The following is a 16,714-nucleotide window of genomic DNA, read 5'->3' on the forward strand; positions in this document are numbered from 1 at the left end:
TTTGAAGGGATGTTTTAAACTTTAACATCAATTAACTACATTTCCATGAATTAAACAGTTATTTATAATTATAATATTAATTAATTAATTAATTAATTAATTCTTATTCATAAAGTGACACATTTATCACCTAATATATACTAATTTATAAATAAATATTATTAAATAATTGTTACAACTATAATAACAATAAGAATAACATTTCTGAAAAATCAGAATAGCAAATTTACAAGGCATTGTTTCAATTCTGTTGTTTTAGTATCATTGATATACTATAGATTTTGTCAATATTCTTTTTTCATTTTAATTTCAGTAAAAAAAAAAAAAGAAGAAAACAAAATCATCCCGTACATTTTAAAATAAAAAGTTAATAACAAAAATAGAAATATAAGAAAGAAAAAAATACATTATTAATAATGTACAAAAATAGCCTTGTAGACACTAGAAAATCAAGGAGAAAGGGACTTTATTCATTCTACCAACAGACTTTGGCAAATTAGCGATCTTCGCATTTGGAAATGTATTTTTCGGCAATGTCAGGGCTGAAACAAATAAATAGCAAATTTTTTTGTACATTTCTGGAATAAAGATACATTGTTTTTTCTAATTAAAACACATACAAGAATGACGTGAAATTAATGTATCATCTACTTAAACATGATTTTCTCCTTTTTAAATAAAGCTTTTCAGTTTCTTAAGTACCTTCAAAAGCATGTTTTAGTTAAATAAATAGAATGATCTCCATTTTTAACATGCACAACAGATTTGTTTGGGAAAAGTATATATACACATGGTTCTAGCTTTCAATGACAGTACCTTACCATCTCACACTGACACACGCACGCGTTCACACACACACACACACACACACGCACGCACGCACGCACGCACGCACACACACACACACACACGCCGAGGAGACTGGAACACACACATACACACACACACACAAGCACACACTAACATACTTACAAATGCAGATACACTATACATATCACCCCTCTAAGCTTTTCTAAATTGTCTTTCAGAGGGCTAACCTATTAAAGTGATAAAAATGCAATGCTGAACATAATGAAAAAAAAAAGGAAATTATGAGTCCGAACATCACATTTTAACATCTGAACAACACAATATTTTTTTTCTCCATTTTTTTTTTTAAACGTAACAATCACAAGGATATGGATTCATGCATTATGAGCTTTGTGTCTTGATCTTCTGCCTCTCCTGGCAGGAAATCATGAGTCGAGGCTTGATGCTTCAGTGACGTCAAACTGTACATCAATACTCTTTTTCAATGAGGATAAGGTGAAATGCTACTTCTGAGAAAGTCATGTACAAACAATCTACAAGTAACTAGAAAAAAAATCTCAGCCTCAGGCGCCTGGGCGTCCAGAGCTGGCACTTCACTGCAGAGAAATATGGACCGTAAGTCTTCAAGTTCACTTGTCTTTTCTGTTTTTGCCTGCTTGTCTATCTTAGATGTCTCGTCTTTTAGCTTTGTTGACGATTCCGTTGTATTTCCTTGATAGGTGGCATCTGACTAGTGAGCTGCAGCGAGTGACCCACTCTTGCATTTCCTTGTCTGTTTAGGTTTTCATGAAGCAAAGTAGGAGCTCTGCATGGAATAGAGTCGGTCGATGGGGTTCCCCACTCTCGCTTGCATTGAGCCCGCCTCGGACGAGGCCAAGAAGCAGTCACTAAGGCTGGTCAACGAAGTGTCACTGTCAATGTCGTGGAATATCGAGTCATTTCCTGTGGTAAGAGGAAAGAGAAAACGGGTCAATGTTTATCTGTATTAAAAAATGCATAATAAAATCAGACATACAACGACCTGAATACCTCTTCTATAATGAGAATGTTAAATTAAATAATATTAACAATTATTATTATTAAATATTTTAATGTGGTGCAACCACCTGTGCAGTACCTCATGAGCAAGTGATTTTATAAAGGAAAGGTTAGTTCAGGTTGTAAAAAGTCATATGGTGTGACTTTCCAAAAACATTTGTATTTATAAGTAAATATATATATGTATATATGTGTGTGTGTGTGTGTGTGTGTGTGTGTGTGTGTGTGTGTGTGTGTGTGTGTGTGTGTGTGTGTGTGTGTGTGTGTGTGTGTGTGTGTGTGTGTGTGTGTGTGTGCGCACGATGGTAAGGTACTGTCTACGAAAGATCGAACCATGTGTATATATTCTTTTTCCAAACATACACACACACACACACACACGCGCACAATTATAATGTACATTTGAAAGAAGTAAATTTGAACTTCTTTGGAAAGTTAATGATCGTAGACCCTTACATTAAAAGTCTCTTTTCAAATAAACAACATTAAATTTATGACTGTTCAATTATGTATTTGTTATGGGATTCCATTCCAGACAATCGGATATTGCTAAACTGAATGGTTTCTCACTAACAACCGAGCTAATAGCAAATGTTTACTTCTGAGCTAATCTTCCCGCTCTATCATTTTCCTTGTGGGCACAGTTAGCTGTAATACGCTTTGCAGTACTTAATGACACCATTCCGCAAGACAGTGACAGGTTGATGGCCTATGGTTTTTTAATGAGCTGGCAATGTTGTCTGTCCCTGCTGTTCTCCCATAAAACCCAAGCTAGAGTGTGATGAGACCGGGGATTTGGGCCTTGCCATTCAGGAGAATGAATGACAAGACACTTGGGACCTGTTTTTAGGCTGGCTGTGACCGATGTCTCCAGATTTATGTGGCTAATGCTTCAAGTTAATGTCAATAATACCGAGAACAATTGTAGTTGTCCAGAAACCGCCTCACTCTGAGGAATTAATGTTCGCTTCCTAAACAAACGTTATATCAGATTTTGACGAATGCGAATGTCACTGGTTTTGCTCATTGCATTGTTTTGTTAGCAGACCCATGGATGCTGACCCATGGTACAGTGATATAACTGCCCTGATAACATAATGAAATAAAAAAGCTTCATTAAAATGAATGAAAAATGTAATTATTGAAAAGAAAACTTAGACAGTTTAACATAATAAAAAAAAAAAAAAAAAAAAAAAAATCATATGGTGCGACTAACATGCAAAAAAAGAGATAGAAAAGTAAAAAAGGAAGTGATACCTTAGAGAGGACCCTTGCAGTCCCCCAAAAGCCTTTTTTCACAAAAATTTCTGATAATTTAAAGTTTTTATGAAGGAACCTGAACGTTCAGGTTTTAAAATGTCATGGGGTTCAATTCTCCAAAAACATAATGGCATTTATGAATTAATAATTTATGCTATTTGTTTTTTGACAAATGCGCATGTGGCTAGCTAGCTCTCAATGGTTTTGCTCATTTTGTTGTTTTGCTAGCAGACCCATGCTTTCCCATGGTACTTTAAACGTCAGTCATCATGGTTAACCATTGTTGTTTTTACATGCCGCACCACAGATCATCGTTCGGCTCTTTACCAAACATCCAATAGACAGTGTCACACAGCATAACAGACTACACCATTAATCTCAACGAGACCCAGAGCGAATAAACCGAACGGGTAGCTCTGGGAACAGTGGATGGGGCGAGTATGGTTTTGAAACATGCTGAATTCATTTGGAAGGATTCTTCAAAATAAAGGGGTGTGCTTGCGTAATCTCATGAGGAAAGAAGGGTGGTGTGGTCGCATTCTGTGAACCTTGTGGTCCAAACACATGCCCCAGCTTCAGGGAGCAAACATGACAGAGCTCATGGGTTGATGCTCACCATATGGGTTCATGTGGTCACCGGGCATTTGAGGAGGGGTGAGGCCCTGCTGGAATGGATCGGTGCTGTAACCGTTCTCCATGGCAACCATCTGTTGCTGGGCTGGAGCCAATGGTGTGTAGGAGTTCATCATTCCCTCCATCCGATTGGACATCACCTCTGGAAGGGGAGAAAAAGAAGACATTGATCAGCCCTTGCGACATTCTCACGGTAGAGATGACTGACATCATCTCTGCAAACTGGAGGCCGTAGTTAGTTTAACAACTGTACATAATGCAAAACATTAATGTTTCGTTTTGTAAGCATTGTACTTTCTGTGGATTGGGTTTCTCCAAAAATCAAGGCTGGGTCTGGTATCTGGCCTCAAAATCAAGTTGAATTTCATGAAAACCAACAAACAAGAAACATTCTCGTTCTGTAGTGGGAGAAGACGCTGTGACACCAGCCCTATAGGGCAGTTCTCTATGAGTCACACACAACGCCGAGGGTTAGGAATGACTCTTGTGGCTTCCAGTCTGGAGCCCACCATCTCAGCCCTCTGCTTTTGAGTGGTGAGCTCTCGCAAGAAAGATGTCTGCAATTCATTTCTACAGGCTTCCACAAGTTTCCATTACATCTTCTACTCTGATGCAAAGACATCTGATGCTGAGTTTCACCACACTGACACTTTTCTAACCCATAATCCAGGATTTTTCTGAGTCTCATAAAATAAAAATAAAAGTGTAACTGTGATGCTTTTTTCTTTTTGGCCCTATTTAAAAACAATATTGCAAAAAAATATGAAAACTGCTTCACAGCTTATAAACATAAAAATTGTCCACCAAATCAAACGTGGTCCAACCAACATGCAGGGGGAAAAAACAAAACATAAAAAAGGAAATTATGTCATAGAGAGAACCCTTGCAGACTCTCATGACTGTGTCAATAAGGTCAATACGTCTCTTAAAGTCACCCTGTGGTGAAAATCAAGTTTTTAATGTTGTTTATGTGTATATGTGGTGTTTTAATAGGCTTTAAGCAAACCATGCACAAATTCATCAGTCAACACCGTTGCTGAGTATTTTCTTCTTAAAATGGCGATGATCTAAAGACAGTCTCAAAAACGCGGTTTGAAATCGCTGGTGTTTCTTGCGTCACAAACCTTATAACCAATCATGTCAAAGTTTGGGCATGCTTTAGCATTTCATTACAAGCTGCAAAGCAGGGGAGTCTCAAGAGAAGCTAGGTTATCCCGCTATGTTTCTGTTGATTTGAAAATTGGCTACATTTAGCAATATAGCATGTGACTTATGTATATGATGTATATTACTATGTTATGATGAACTATATGCCTTTCTCCACTGACATCCTAAGTTGTTCAAAGCGTTTCTAAGAATGCTGATTTTTAGAAGGCGGCACTCTGACTCTGAGATGGCGAACGGGAACATGGTTTGTGTTACATTAGCTGTTTGATAACGCAGTTAAGCAAAAGGATGTTGCAGAGAGCGATATATAAAACCCATTACCATTCCGATACATCGACTTGTAGAAGAGCCAGTATAATTCAATTTAAACCTTTTTTTAAATGGTTTTAAAGTTTTTATGACCATCCACAAAGTAAGATGTTCAAAGAAAAACTTTTGTTTTTAATGTAAGATTTTTAAAATCAAATTTTTTTCCCTCCTTTTCTTTCTGTCTGTGACCTACATAAAGTTGTAAGATGTCAGGAAATCTTATAAATGCCCTTGAACCACAAAATGACGCAGCAAAGTCTTTTCTAGAATGTTTTCACACCAATCACTGGCCCCACAGCTGAAGCTATTGGAAAGCTGACACTTATAACCAAGACAGATAGGATTTACGATAACAAATATAACGATGTATTAACCATGGGGCTCCATCGGATGACATATTCCAGCCCAATTCCATGATTCATGACATCATGGCCTCGCTTTGGTATTTCCCAAAGGGGAGTCTGACTTCACAAAACTTCTCAGTATCTCAGACCACCAGAATAGTTCATCTACACCTAGCTGTCTTTCTCTCCCCATCACCCTATCATTTTCTTTCGTTTCTCTGAGAAAAGATTTCTATTGGTTCATGAGGGTAGGGTTCATGACCAAAGATGGATCACTATCTGACTTGAATTATCCCATTAAATGTGACACAGCCAAAGACCACAAAAGTGCTGAAGCAAACGCAGAGAAACTAGTGTCAATGTGATGACTTTACACTTCTGATGTTCGGCAGTGATCTTTTTGCTCTACACAGCAGAGCCAAAGCTCCATAAATGAATGCATCGTGAGAATAGTCCAACATCGGTCTATAAAATAAAAGTATTATTGCTTGTGCTGAAGATGATTCAATGATCGTCTGGATTATGGCTTTGCAGGGGAGCAGGCACAAGGGAGTTTGTTCAGCAATAAAATGTCAATATAAACCCTCAGTTTTCCAGAAAATTAAGACAGGAAGACAAGCTCTTATCTCAAAGAACAAAACTCATGTTTATATGTCTCTTTAAGGATCTAAAATGCAAATAAAATGTGTTAAGGTCTTAAGCAATATTATTAGGCACATACATAGAGTAGAATTAACATGTTTGATTATTAAAATGTAGTCTTCCTAAGTACACCAACAAAAATGTATTGCTATAAGGATATAAAATGTAAACATACTTTGTGTAAACATTAAATTAAAGGTCTTAAATTTATTAAGCAATGTTTTTAGCCATAAACCTACAGTCAAGTTAGCTTTAAATGTTTGATTATTAAAATGCAAGCCTTAAGTACAATAAGGTGTATATTTTATCCAACACAGCCATAAGAGGGAAATGTGTTCTCTGTATTCAAACTTCATCTCTAAAATAAAACTGCATTATGATGATTTCCACAGTCTCTAAAGAGAAACGCAGAAAGAGTGAATAAATAAATATGACTGATGGAGGAATGGACTCCACTGCCTTACAACAAATATTTGTACAGGAATTAAGACTCTTGAGCTGTAGAGGAAACATTTGTCCTCCTCCGTAGAGCTTGGAATAATATTCTTCACGTTTCCATTTTCCAGACAGTCTCATCCAAACTCATCTGTTACAGAAGCCCAGTTGGATAGTCACAGCAACATATTAACTGTCGAAAAGACACTACTTAACGGATTAGATCTTTAACACTCGAAAATGAAAAATTAGCCTTGTTGCATTGCTGAAAAATGGTATTAATACATGGAATGTTGCCAAGCATGATCAGCAACTTAAAAACATGAAGGCCGTGAATTCCATGAGCGTGAAGATCACAGACGCACAGTGGCTCATCCTTTGCCCCCAGCTGCATGGCAACTTGAGACAACCGCTTTACTGAAACTAGGATGCTAGGTCACTTCCAGCAGGGGAGGCAACGGGAAAGTGGAGGCAACTTCAATGCGCTCATGCCGTAAATTAATTCATCCACCTCCACACTTCCATCCACACACAAGGGTTGCACTCGTTTTTCGACCTAATCTACAGCGACCAGTGGTCAGCGTCAGGGTGGACACAACTCACACTGCAAGGGATGATGTGGAAGGAGGTCAGATGGGATACCTCACTTTCTACCCTTGGATATTCTTTCAAACATAAAATTTTGACCAGTGACAGCTAGATGGAGTAAAACTCCCTATAAGACGCCCGCAAGGAATCTGCGCTCACTGAAATCAGCAGAACATTCTACAGTTGAAATTCTACTAATGTGTTCTTTTATTAATGCTTTGGCTAATCTGATTTCCAGATGCATTTAAAACATTTCCCCACACAATTACAAAAACGCAACAAAACGTCTGGAGATTGGAGATAAATGCTATTTATGTTTGTTGATTTTCAACTAATCAACTTAGAGTTGTATTTCGGACCAATCTGGTTGCCTTCGGGTTCATATTAGGACATTTTACCTTGGCCCAGCCTTTGGGAGTTCTGCTGCTCCTGTTGCTGCTGCTGTCTCCGCGCCAACTTCTTCATCTGAAAAAATAACGATAAAAGCACAATCAGAAAACTTTGCGACTCCCCAGACCAATTCTCGGCTATCTAAAGAGAGATGCTCCTTGTTGTTCACCTCTGCTTGAACTACGCCAAGCTTGATCTGGCTGCATTATATTATCCGCAGCCTTTTGAAGATAAAATCAGTGCTCTGAGGTGGGTTTCAGACGCTAACGTAAGAGCAGGATGGATGTGAATACATCTCTCTCGAACTCTTGGGGAGTTTTTTGTGGAATGCGTCGAGAGGTTAAGCTTCAGGCAGATAGCGACTGAGATTTGCTGTCTCGAGCCTCACTCGCTCTTTCCCTTTTGGCAGCGGTTGCGAGGACTTTAGTGCGTTGTTGGAGGATTACTTGCAAATTGTTGTGTTATCTGGTCCTTGGATGTACATTATCAGGTTTGTGCGGGTAATTCTGGATGATTAATAAGGTAGTCACCTTGGCTCTTTGGTTCTGGAACCACACTTGAACCACGCGCACGCTCAGGCCTGTCTCCGCAGCCAGCGTCTCTCTTACCTAGATTACACACACACACAAAATCATTTATGTCTTTAGTGAAGAGTCTGTGTATTATATATGGAAACCCATTTCAGAGTGTTTAAAAACATAACTCAAAATTATCTCTCACTATTGAGACTTTATCTCAAACAAAATGTGACATCTAACTGAATATCTTGCAATTGCAACTTTTTTGGTTAGTGCAACTTGACCTTACAATTGCAACTTCGTATCTAACAATAGCATCTTGATATTTCACAATTGCAAAATTTTCTTGTTAATTTCACTATTTATTACAATGTGACTTGACAATTGCAACTTCATTTATCACAATTGTAACTATTTTAAGGTTACTATATAATACAAGTGCGACTCAATTGCAACTTCATGTCTTAATATTATTACGTTAAATAAAAACTCTTAACTGACACTATTTCATGCAATTGCAACTACATTGCAACTGCATGTCTTGTCATTGCAACTCTTTCTCATAAATGTGACTTCATGTCTTACAATTGCAATTTTATTTCACATAAGTGCGACTTGATATCTCATAATTGTGACTACATATCCCACAACAGAGATTTCATTTCTTGAAATTTTGACTATTTTGACTAACTTTATGTGAGTACATGTTACAGTGTGACTATATATCACAACTACGACTAAAACATTTTAACTTCATATATTGTTAATAAAACGTTATTTCACGTAATTGTGTCTATCACAACTGCAACTTTATATCTCACAATGAGACTATTTCCTATTTTAAACTTTATCTCATAATTTTCTGTTTTATTTTATCTGAGTCAGATATGACTTCCATAGAAAGAGAAAGGAAAGTGATATCTAGAGGAACTCACCTTCCGGCAGGGTTTGGAAGACACCTCAAACGATGCCTTGAATGCGCGTCTCTGCTGCGTGGTGAGGATGGTACGTGGTCGCTTGGGTCTTCTTGGGTCTTTCCCATCATCTCCCTTCCCAGTGCCTCCTGAGCCCTTTTCCGGCTTGATATCCAGTTCCTCATCTTCGCTTTTCTCTGGAAGGAAATCCATCATTCAGAAGAATCAGTATTTACATTTAAAACTCTGCAACTTTTTGACAACCTACTGATAAATAGATGTTTTTGTTCTTTTCAATTTTCGGAGATCCAGTCACAGTGCATCCATAATGAAAGGAGACACATGTGGTTTTAATACTTTTGTTATCAATTTATTAGTGCACGAGTGGGCCACATCCACTGTAAGACTGCAACTCTGACTGTGAAGTATGTGAATTTGTCATTGGACTGGACATTGTGTCATTTCAAATTAATAGCGCACAGCTTTGGCTGTATTACACTATATAAATCTTTGATAAGAATCCAACACACAGCGGATACAACGTTTTGGGGGAAGGTATGAAAGTGGAGTACTTATGGGAAATGAGGTCTAATATCCAGGGGAAGTGAAACAGATAGCAAAACCACAAATTCAAACAGTGTACATGCTCACAGAACATAGGACAAAAAAAGTCAAATCAAACTATACAAGCACAATTTAAGCTCACAGATCCAATAAGTTCAATTTGATATCTCGCCTCATATCACAAAATGTACACTGCCTGTTCATATGAACTAATCAAAGTGTCTCAATTAGTCTTAGGTGATCCTCGGGCGGGTTAATCAAGCCTGCCCTGTGTCGTGGTAATCTCTCTCAGTAGGTCCAGCTAATGTGCCATATTCACAAAATGGCTCCTGGCTTTCATACTGTAATTATTATAGTCAAACGGGGGATTGGCTTTATTGTTCAGTGGGTGGAGGTTTCATCCAATAAGCCACATCAGCTTGTGTTTTATTGAATAATAATAGTAATTAAAAAAAAAAGGTGCCAAACTCCATAACGTGGCCCAGTTCAAAAGATAAAAACCCAAATGGGCACGTTCCCAGCGTGACTCTTTTTCGAGATTAAGGGCTTCTGCAATTTGGCACCAGTGGCTTTTGTGGCATCAGCAGTGAACATCTCTGGCGATTAGGTCTGCAAATGGTTTGGCCTTTTTAAGTAATCAGCGGGAGATACAAACATGATGGGCCGATTTGGTCCTCTCTCGCATCTGTTTCTGATCTCTTTTTCTGTCAGTAGTGTGCTGTGCTGCAAACCAAATGAATTCCTTGCCATTGCACTTCACTTCTTGTGTTCAGGTCAACTTAAAACCCAAACACATTCAATTTTTTTAAAATCTAACATTATAAATGAAGAATAGAAAAGAGACAAATGTCATAGAAAGTCAACACAGTCTCGGTGAAGCATCTAGCAAATTTCTCTGCGTTTAAGAGAGTTTGCTGTGTGCTTGAGCACGTTTAAATGAAATCCACATGGGGATGTTAAAAGTGAGGCTTGGTGAGGTGCATCATTACGGTAAAGTGAGGGAAAGGGCATCCGATAAGGAGTGAGGGGATGTTGGTGAGCAGGGCCTGAAATCCCTCTTGTCACTCAAGAGATTCAAGCTCATCTTTTTCCAGCAACTTAACTTGCCAACATCAGACACATGCCAGACACAGTGTGGCTTCTCTCTGTCAGAACTGCTCTTCCTCCACTTATAGTTGTTTAAAGGGGCCATATTCTACACTTTTTGCACACATTTCCCCCCTTTCTTTTTCTTCTGTAGAACGTCTTTAACCCCATTGGCTTTCATTGTAAATACAGTTGAAACATTCTTTAGAATATCATCTTCTGTATTTGCAGAAGAAAGAAAGTCTTCGGATGAGAATGGTATCTCCCCTAATAATAATGTTTATGAATACATTGACATCATGGTCTATGGTGTATAGAACAGCCTTTATTTATACCTGAATCTGAGTCATCAGGACTGACAGATCCGAGCAGGTCTTTCTCCCTCTCATAATCGCTCTTGCACAGCAGCTGTCCATCCTTCAGGACAAACTCATCCCCTTTCCGAAGCTGTCGGTCACACACACAGCAGCAGAAGCAGTTGAGGTGGTACACGCACTCCAGCGCCCGCATCACAAACTCTGTGGGGGCGATCTTCTCAAGACACCCGTTGCATTTGGTCGCAAATAACCTGAGAAAGTGACAGAAAAAGAGAAAAAATTATAAAATAAAGAAAATAAATACAAGGTCAAAACTTTGTTCTGAACCTATCGATCAAACATTTAAGATTTTTTAAATGCTTTCGAAAGAAGTCTCTTATGCTCATCAAAGCTGCATTTATTTGATAAAAAATACAGTAAAACTGTACTACTTCAAATAACTGTTTGCTATTTAAAAATGATAAAATGTAACCAATTCTTGTGATGGCAAAGCTGAATTTTGAGCAGTTATTACTCCAGTCTTCAGTGTCACACTGTCAGAAATTATGCTAATATGCTGATTCGGTGAAGAAACTAGTCCTATTATTATGATCAATGTTGAAAACAAAATATTTTTGTAGAAAGTAGGATACATTTATTCCCCCCAAATTCTTTAATGACAGCATTTATTTAAATTCAAATTATAGATACATTACAATAAGGTTTCATCTGTTAACATTAGTTAACTTCATTAGTTAATGTTAATATCAGCATTTATTACTAATACATGTATCTGTTAACATTAGTTAATGCACTGTGATCTAACATGAACATGAACATTTTATTAACTAACATTATCAAAGATTGATATATGTGTATAGGAATATATTGTTCATAGTTAGTTCATGTAAACTAATGTACACTGTAAAAAAATGTTAACCTCTCCAAGTCAAAATTTTCTAGTGACTGCACACTAGAACTTTTCTAGTCACATCTAAATTTTTAAATTGGCCCAAGTGCAATTCTTGTTGCAATAGTCTGTTAACATTGGCTCAATGAGAAATAATACGTCAGACTAATTGAAAAATTTTGATGTTATCAGTCACTAGAAATGTTTGACTTGGGGATGTAATTTTTTTTTACAGTGTATTAACTAATGTTAATAAAATAATACCTTATTGTAAAGTGTTACCAAAATAGAACTTCATAAATGTCTTAACTGTCAATTTTGACCTATTTAGTTACACTTTATTGTGTCATTGTTACAATGTAATTATATATTTAAGTAATGAGTAATATTAATTAACAACATACTTACAGTACTATAGAGTTAATTAGGATTTGGTTGAGGGTTAGTTGCATGTAATTATGCATAATCTACAGGTATTGCAATGGTAAGTACATGTAACGTAACAAGGACACAGTAAAATAAAGTGTTACCAAGTATTTTTTAATCTTTTATTTTTATTTTTTTATCTCACTGACAACTTTTGGGAGTAATACCTGTACATGTAGCAAACAAACAAATAAATATATATTTAGACTACTTTTATGGTGAAAAAATAACCACATACAGGTTTGAAACGACATGACGTGACCCGAGTAAATAATGACTTCTAACATAAGAGTAAAGAGTCAGAAGGCATCACAGCACTGTGAATGTCTTTACACATGCTTGTCCATCATAGTTTGGTGATTAAGGGGGCAGGGGGCATGAGGCTGAGCCCCTGAGCGATCTGCTTTGACACTGGCTCATCTGTTAATGCAGCCTGCATAACCCCTCAACGCTTCAGCAGAACCCAATGGGAGGAAATACGGGATCACCTCTCGACCCAACGCACCAGCAAACCTCAATCAGCGGCGTGGGCCCTCAGCTCCACTGGCTTTACCCCACTCACTGCAGTGATTAGACAGGCTCCACCGCCACTCACACAATGATACTGAATCGGGAAGTTATTTCTTAGAGAAGATGGCTTAAAAAGTGTTTGCATTTTATTTCACAAGATATCGGCTAGTAATCAAACAACAACCCTATTGATCTGAGAAAAAGTACAATAATAAAATTGTATGCAAATTTTCACTATATCATTGTGAACCCACATCTTCATCTCCTGTCAGATATACTCTAAAATCATACGCCGTGCCACAATACATGTCTGTTTACATAACAGACCACGGCCGCCCCCGCAGCCTTCATTTCCTCCTAAGGGTGTCGATAAAATCATTTTGCTTTCATTACAGGCAGAGATATTGCCATCTCGCTCTCATCTTCTGAGGTTCAGCGGGAGCCCACCTCTACAGGAAGCGGGTGTGTGTGACAGTGTCCAGCCCATAAAAGCTGATTTATTAGCCTTGGTTCTTTTGTTTGATCTGGCTGGTAGGACAGCTGCCCCGGCGCTTGTGCGTATCTCTACGTTTCATCTGTGGCATTGTTCATCGGGGAGGGAGAGACAGGGAGAATGCCCATCATCATATTCTGTTGATGGTGGACAGGGTTGGTTGACAGTGATGAATATGTGTTAATATGAGTCCAGATGAATATGTGTAAATATGGTGGGTTTTGTGATGGTAATTTCATTGTGAGATGGTGATGGGGGACTGATAATGACAGCCCGCTGGACACACGACCAGCTGCATCGCTGTTTGTTGGAGTTTGTATAGCTGGGTACTTTTTTTTTTGTCGCGACTGTTGTTGTGCACGTCAGAGTTTCTACGGGCGTCCTTTGAGCTGTCACGAGAATAAACCGACGTAGAATATAGTGGAAATGCCTTGTCATTTATGGAGCTGCATCATTATTAATCCAGGAAAAATAACTGGCAAATGCTCATCGGAGGATACTGTAGGTTTTATGTACTTATGTTAAACTTGTATTTTAGAGATATGGGAATTTTTTTAATTGGTGTCCACTAGATTTCAATGAAAACATATAAAAAAATCTCAAATCCCACAGATGTATTTACATGACAGATTTAGATACTAACTATTTTCCAGATTTTGGAAATGACATTACAATATAAATGTGTATAATTGGGGGGGTCATCATATTTAGGGTTTTTTGGCATCAAAAAGTTTAACAACCTCTTTTTTTTTGTAGTATAACAATATGGAGCAGGCTGTACATAAGCTTATAATCTTTTATTTATTGTTGGACAATAAGAAGATTAGAAGATTTTGATTTGCCAGAGGAAAACTATTAATCCTAACTAAACTGTTGGCATGTCGACAATTCTCTTGTGCTCATGGGATATTCGTCTACCTGGCTCTGTTTCTCCAATCTGAGCGAAGGAAGCAAATGAATATTTCTAAGGAATACACCTTCATCATTGTGTGTTTAAACACAGCCTGATCTGTTGTGGTTACTCCCTATTGTTCAAGCAATTATGTCCATACAGATTTCATTAATCACATGAAAATATATATATTTTTTTTCACAACAAATCAAGTATTGAGTAAGTACTGAAGATTAGCATGGTTGTCATTTTTGGCATGAAGACCACAGCACTATGATATGATCTTCTGAAACATCTGTAAAGAACATTAAAAAAAGATGAGTTGGTAACAATAACAAGATGATTTTGCATATTCCATCATATTTATGGAATCTCTGCTATCTAAACACATCCAAACACACACAACTTTCATATTAACCGATGGCTGACACAGTATTTTGACTAGATTAACCAGTTACATGCCAGATCTGTCAAACAAGTCAAACAGAATAATGGATCTGTCATGACTCAGTCCCAATCAAATGTTTATTCAACAATGTGAATCCGTGTCAAAGATTCCAGGGCGATAAAGGCCGGAAAGCACAGGAAATGAACCCTATTGAGCAGTGGTGACACTTTCTAGTTTCGCCCGCTCACCTCTACGCCGCCCCGCTCTCAGGATCCTTCTCATCCAAATGAAAACATTCCCTTTCATCCGCCTCTTTTCTTCTCACCTCCTTTTCCCCCACCCGTCCTAATCTTGTAAGCCATTATTTTTCTATTTCCCCTCTCTGTCACTTTGCATTATTTTTGCTGCTGTAATTCCCATTTGTTCCTTCTGGAATCTTCCTGTCCTGGCTTTGTCCCGGCATCTAATCCGGACTTTTTGGCTGTCGTCAGCCCCCCTGACCCGTTCCCCATTCTCAGCGGGACCTCTGATGGAATAGCCATGCATGACGCCCCTGCTATAGCAACCACACCTCCGCAGGAAGGCGACGGCTAACTTTTCGGATGGGCAGAGAAAGCCTTTCACAAGCTGGCAGCAGAAGTAAATCCTTCTTGGAGGAACAAGGGGAATTAGCAGGGAGCAGTGGAGTAGGGATTTAACCCTACCCCTTTTTTTTCCTTTTGAAAGGCACAGTCACTTCAACTCCCACTGATCGCCACAATCAAACAGGGCAGAGGAGGGGGTAAAAGAAAAAGAGAGAGAGGGGGTGAAAGAGAGCAGCCCAGTGAATGACACAAGCACTGGATTGTGGAGGAGCCCCTAATCCCACTTTAATACCTTTCCAAGTTCAGCGCCGAAAGAATGCGCTTTAAAACAACACCGCAGTGTGAGCAGGCGAAGGCCAACCAGGTTGGGGGGTGGAGGGGTTTGCTTTCAATCCCCCGTAACATTACCTGATTAGCCTGGGCGAGCAACGGAGTATGGCTGCGGAGGGGAACACCAGACCGGACAGATAGGACGGACATACTAGGATGCTACGCGTCCTCTGGAGGGGATTTCTGTCCTGTGGTCTGAGATGAAAGCACAAGAGAGACTAGAGTGTAGAATACGCAGTTGAGACACATCTGGGCCCTTTTAAACGATCTGCCTCTACAAACTCAATAAAGAAAAGTACTACCATCGGACACAAAACACAAGATCGTGTTTGTCTGTAGGGCTACAGATCTCCCCTTTCCTACTCTAGGTCTTGAGGAGCAAAACGATTCTGAAGAGTCATTTACATCATGTATTAGCGGACACTACTGCTCAGTTCCAAAATCGAATTAGCTGCTTATTAAGACTGTTAAGATGCCTTCTAAAATACCTCAATAATAATCATTTTGTATAGCACCTTCTCACAAATCAAATCAATCAGGAGTCGAGTCACAATTGCAGAGCGCTAGCTGCTGCTTATGCAGAGCAAATCAGTTTTCATTCTATAGGAAGGCATGTTAGGCAATAGACGGCAAGGCGGCTGACTAGGTTGATAAACAAAGCTTATTGTGGATACTATGATGAGAATGAATGTGTGTATGATGAATCATTAAGGTGAAATTACAGTGCCAAGACTATGTCAAGTCTATTGAGTTATTCATTCAAATTACAACGAAAAAAGACTCAGACTAAACAGGATTGGGGAGGGGGAGACTTTAAAGTCCTTTAGACACCCAATTTGTTTGTCTTGAGGATGTCCGCTCCCCACCAAACACCTGAGCGCACAGATTAGCAGATAAGACCCTCACATTTGGATCAACAGGCACAATTCATGCAGCGCGGTGCCAATATTGATTCAGACCCTCCCAGACCAAGACCCCAAGTCAAATCAGAGATAATCCACACAGATGACTTTGGGAAAGATCATTATGTGCTTCCAGACTCTCATACTTCAGTGTAGTCGCTGGTTGATCATGGATTAAGACTGCATGTTCAGCCAGAAGAATGTCCACCATAGGAATCTCAGCGCAACAGGTGCTCTATCACCAGAAATCACAATGAAGTAAACTAAATGTATACAGTCAAACCA

At 38.6% G+C, this 16,714-nt stretch overlaps 1 protein-coding gene across 1 annotated transcript in view; it reads right to left on the reverse strand.

Moving 5' to 3' along the window:
• Positions 1–449: 449 nt before the first annotated feature.
• The window catches only part of lmx1bb (LIM homeobox transcription factor 1, beta b), a 66,549-nt gene continuing 50,284 nt past the window's right edge, over positions 450–16,714 (reverse strand). Inside the window, exons 4-9 of the mRNA XM_082188039.1 lie at positions 11,034–11,266; positions 9,070–9,245; positions 8,147–8,224; positions 7,625–7,691; positions 3,725–3,883; positions 450–1,752 (exon numbers count right to left, since the gene is read on the reverse strand). Of these exons, the coding sequence (XP_082044165.1) occupies positions 1,595–1,752; positions 3,725–3,883; positions 7,625–7,691; positions 8,147–8,224; positions 9,070–9,245; positions 11,034–11,266 (871 nt within the window). The 3' untranslated portion in view covers positions 450–1,594. The remainder of the gene's footprint in view (positions 1,753–3,724; positions 3,884–7,624; positions 7,692–8,146; positions 8,225–9,069; positions 9,246–11,033; positions 11,267–16,714) is intronic.

This window comes from Leuciscus leuciscus (genome assembly GCF_965113295.1).
Source record: "Leuciscus leuciscus genome assembly, chromosome: 13".
Lineage (NCBI taxonomy): Eukaryota > Metazoa > Chordata > Actinopteri > Cypriniformes > Leuciscidae > Leuciscus > Leuciscus leuciscus.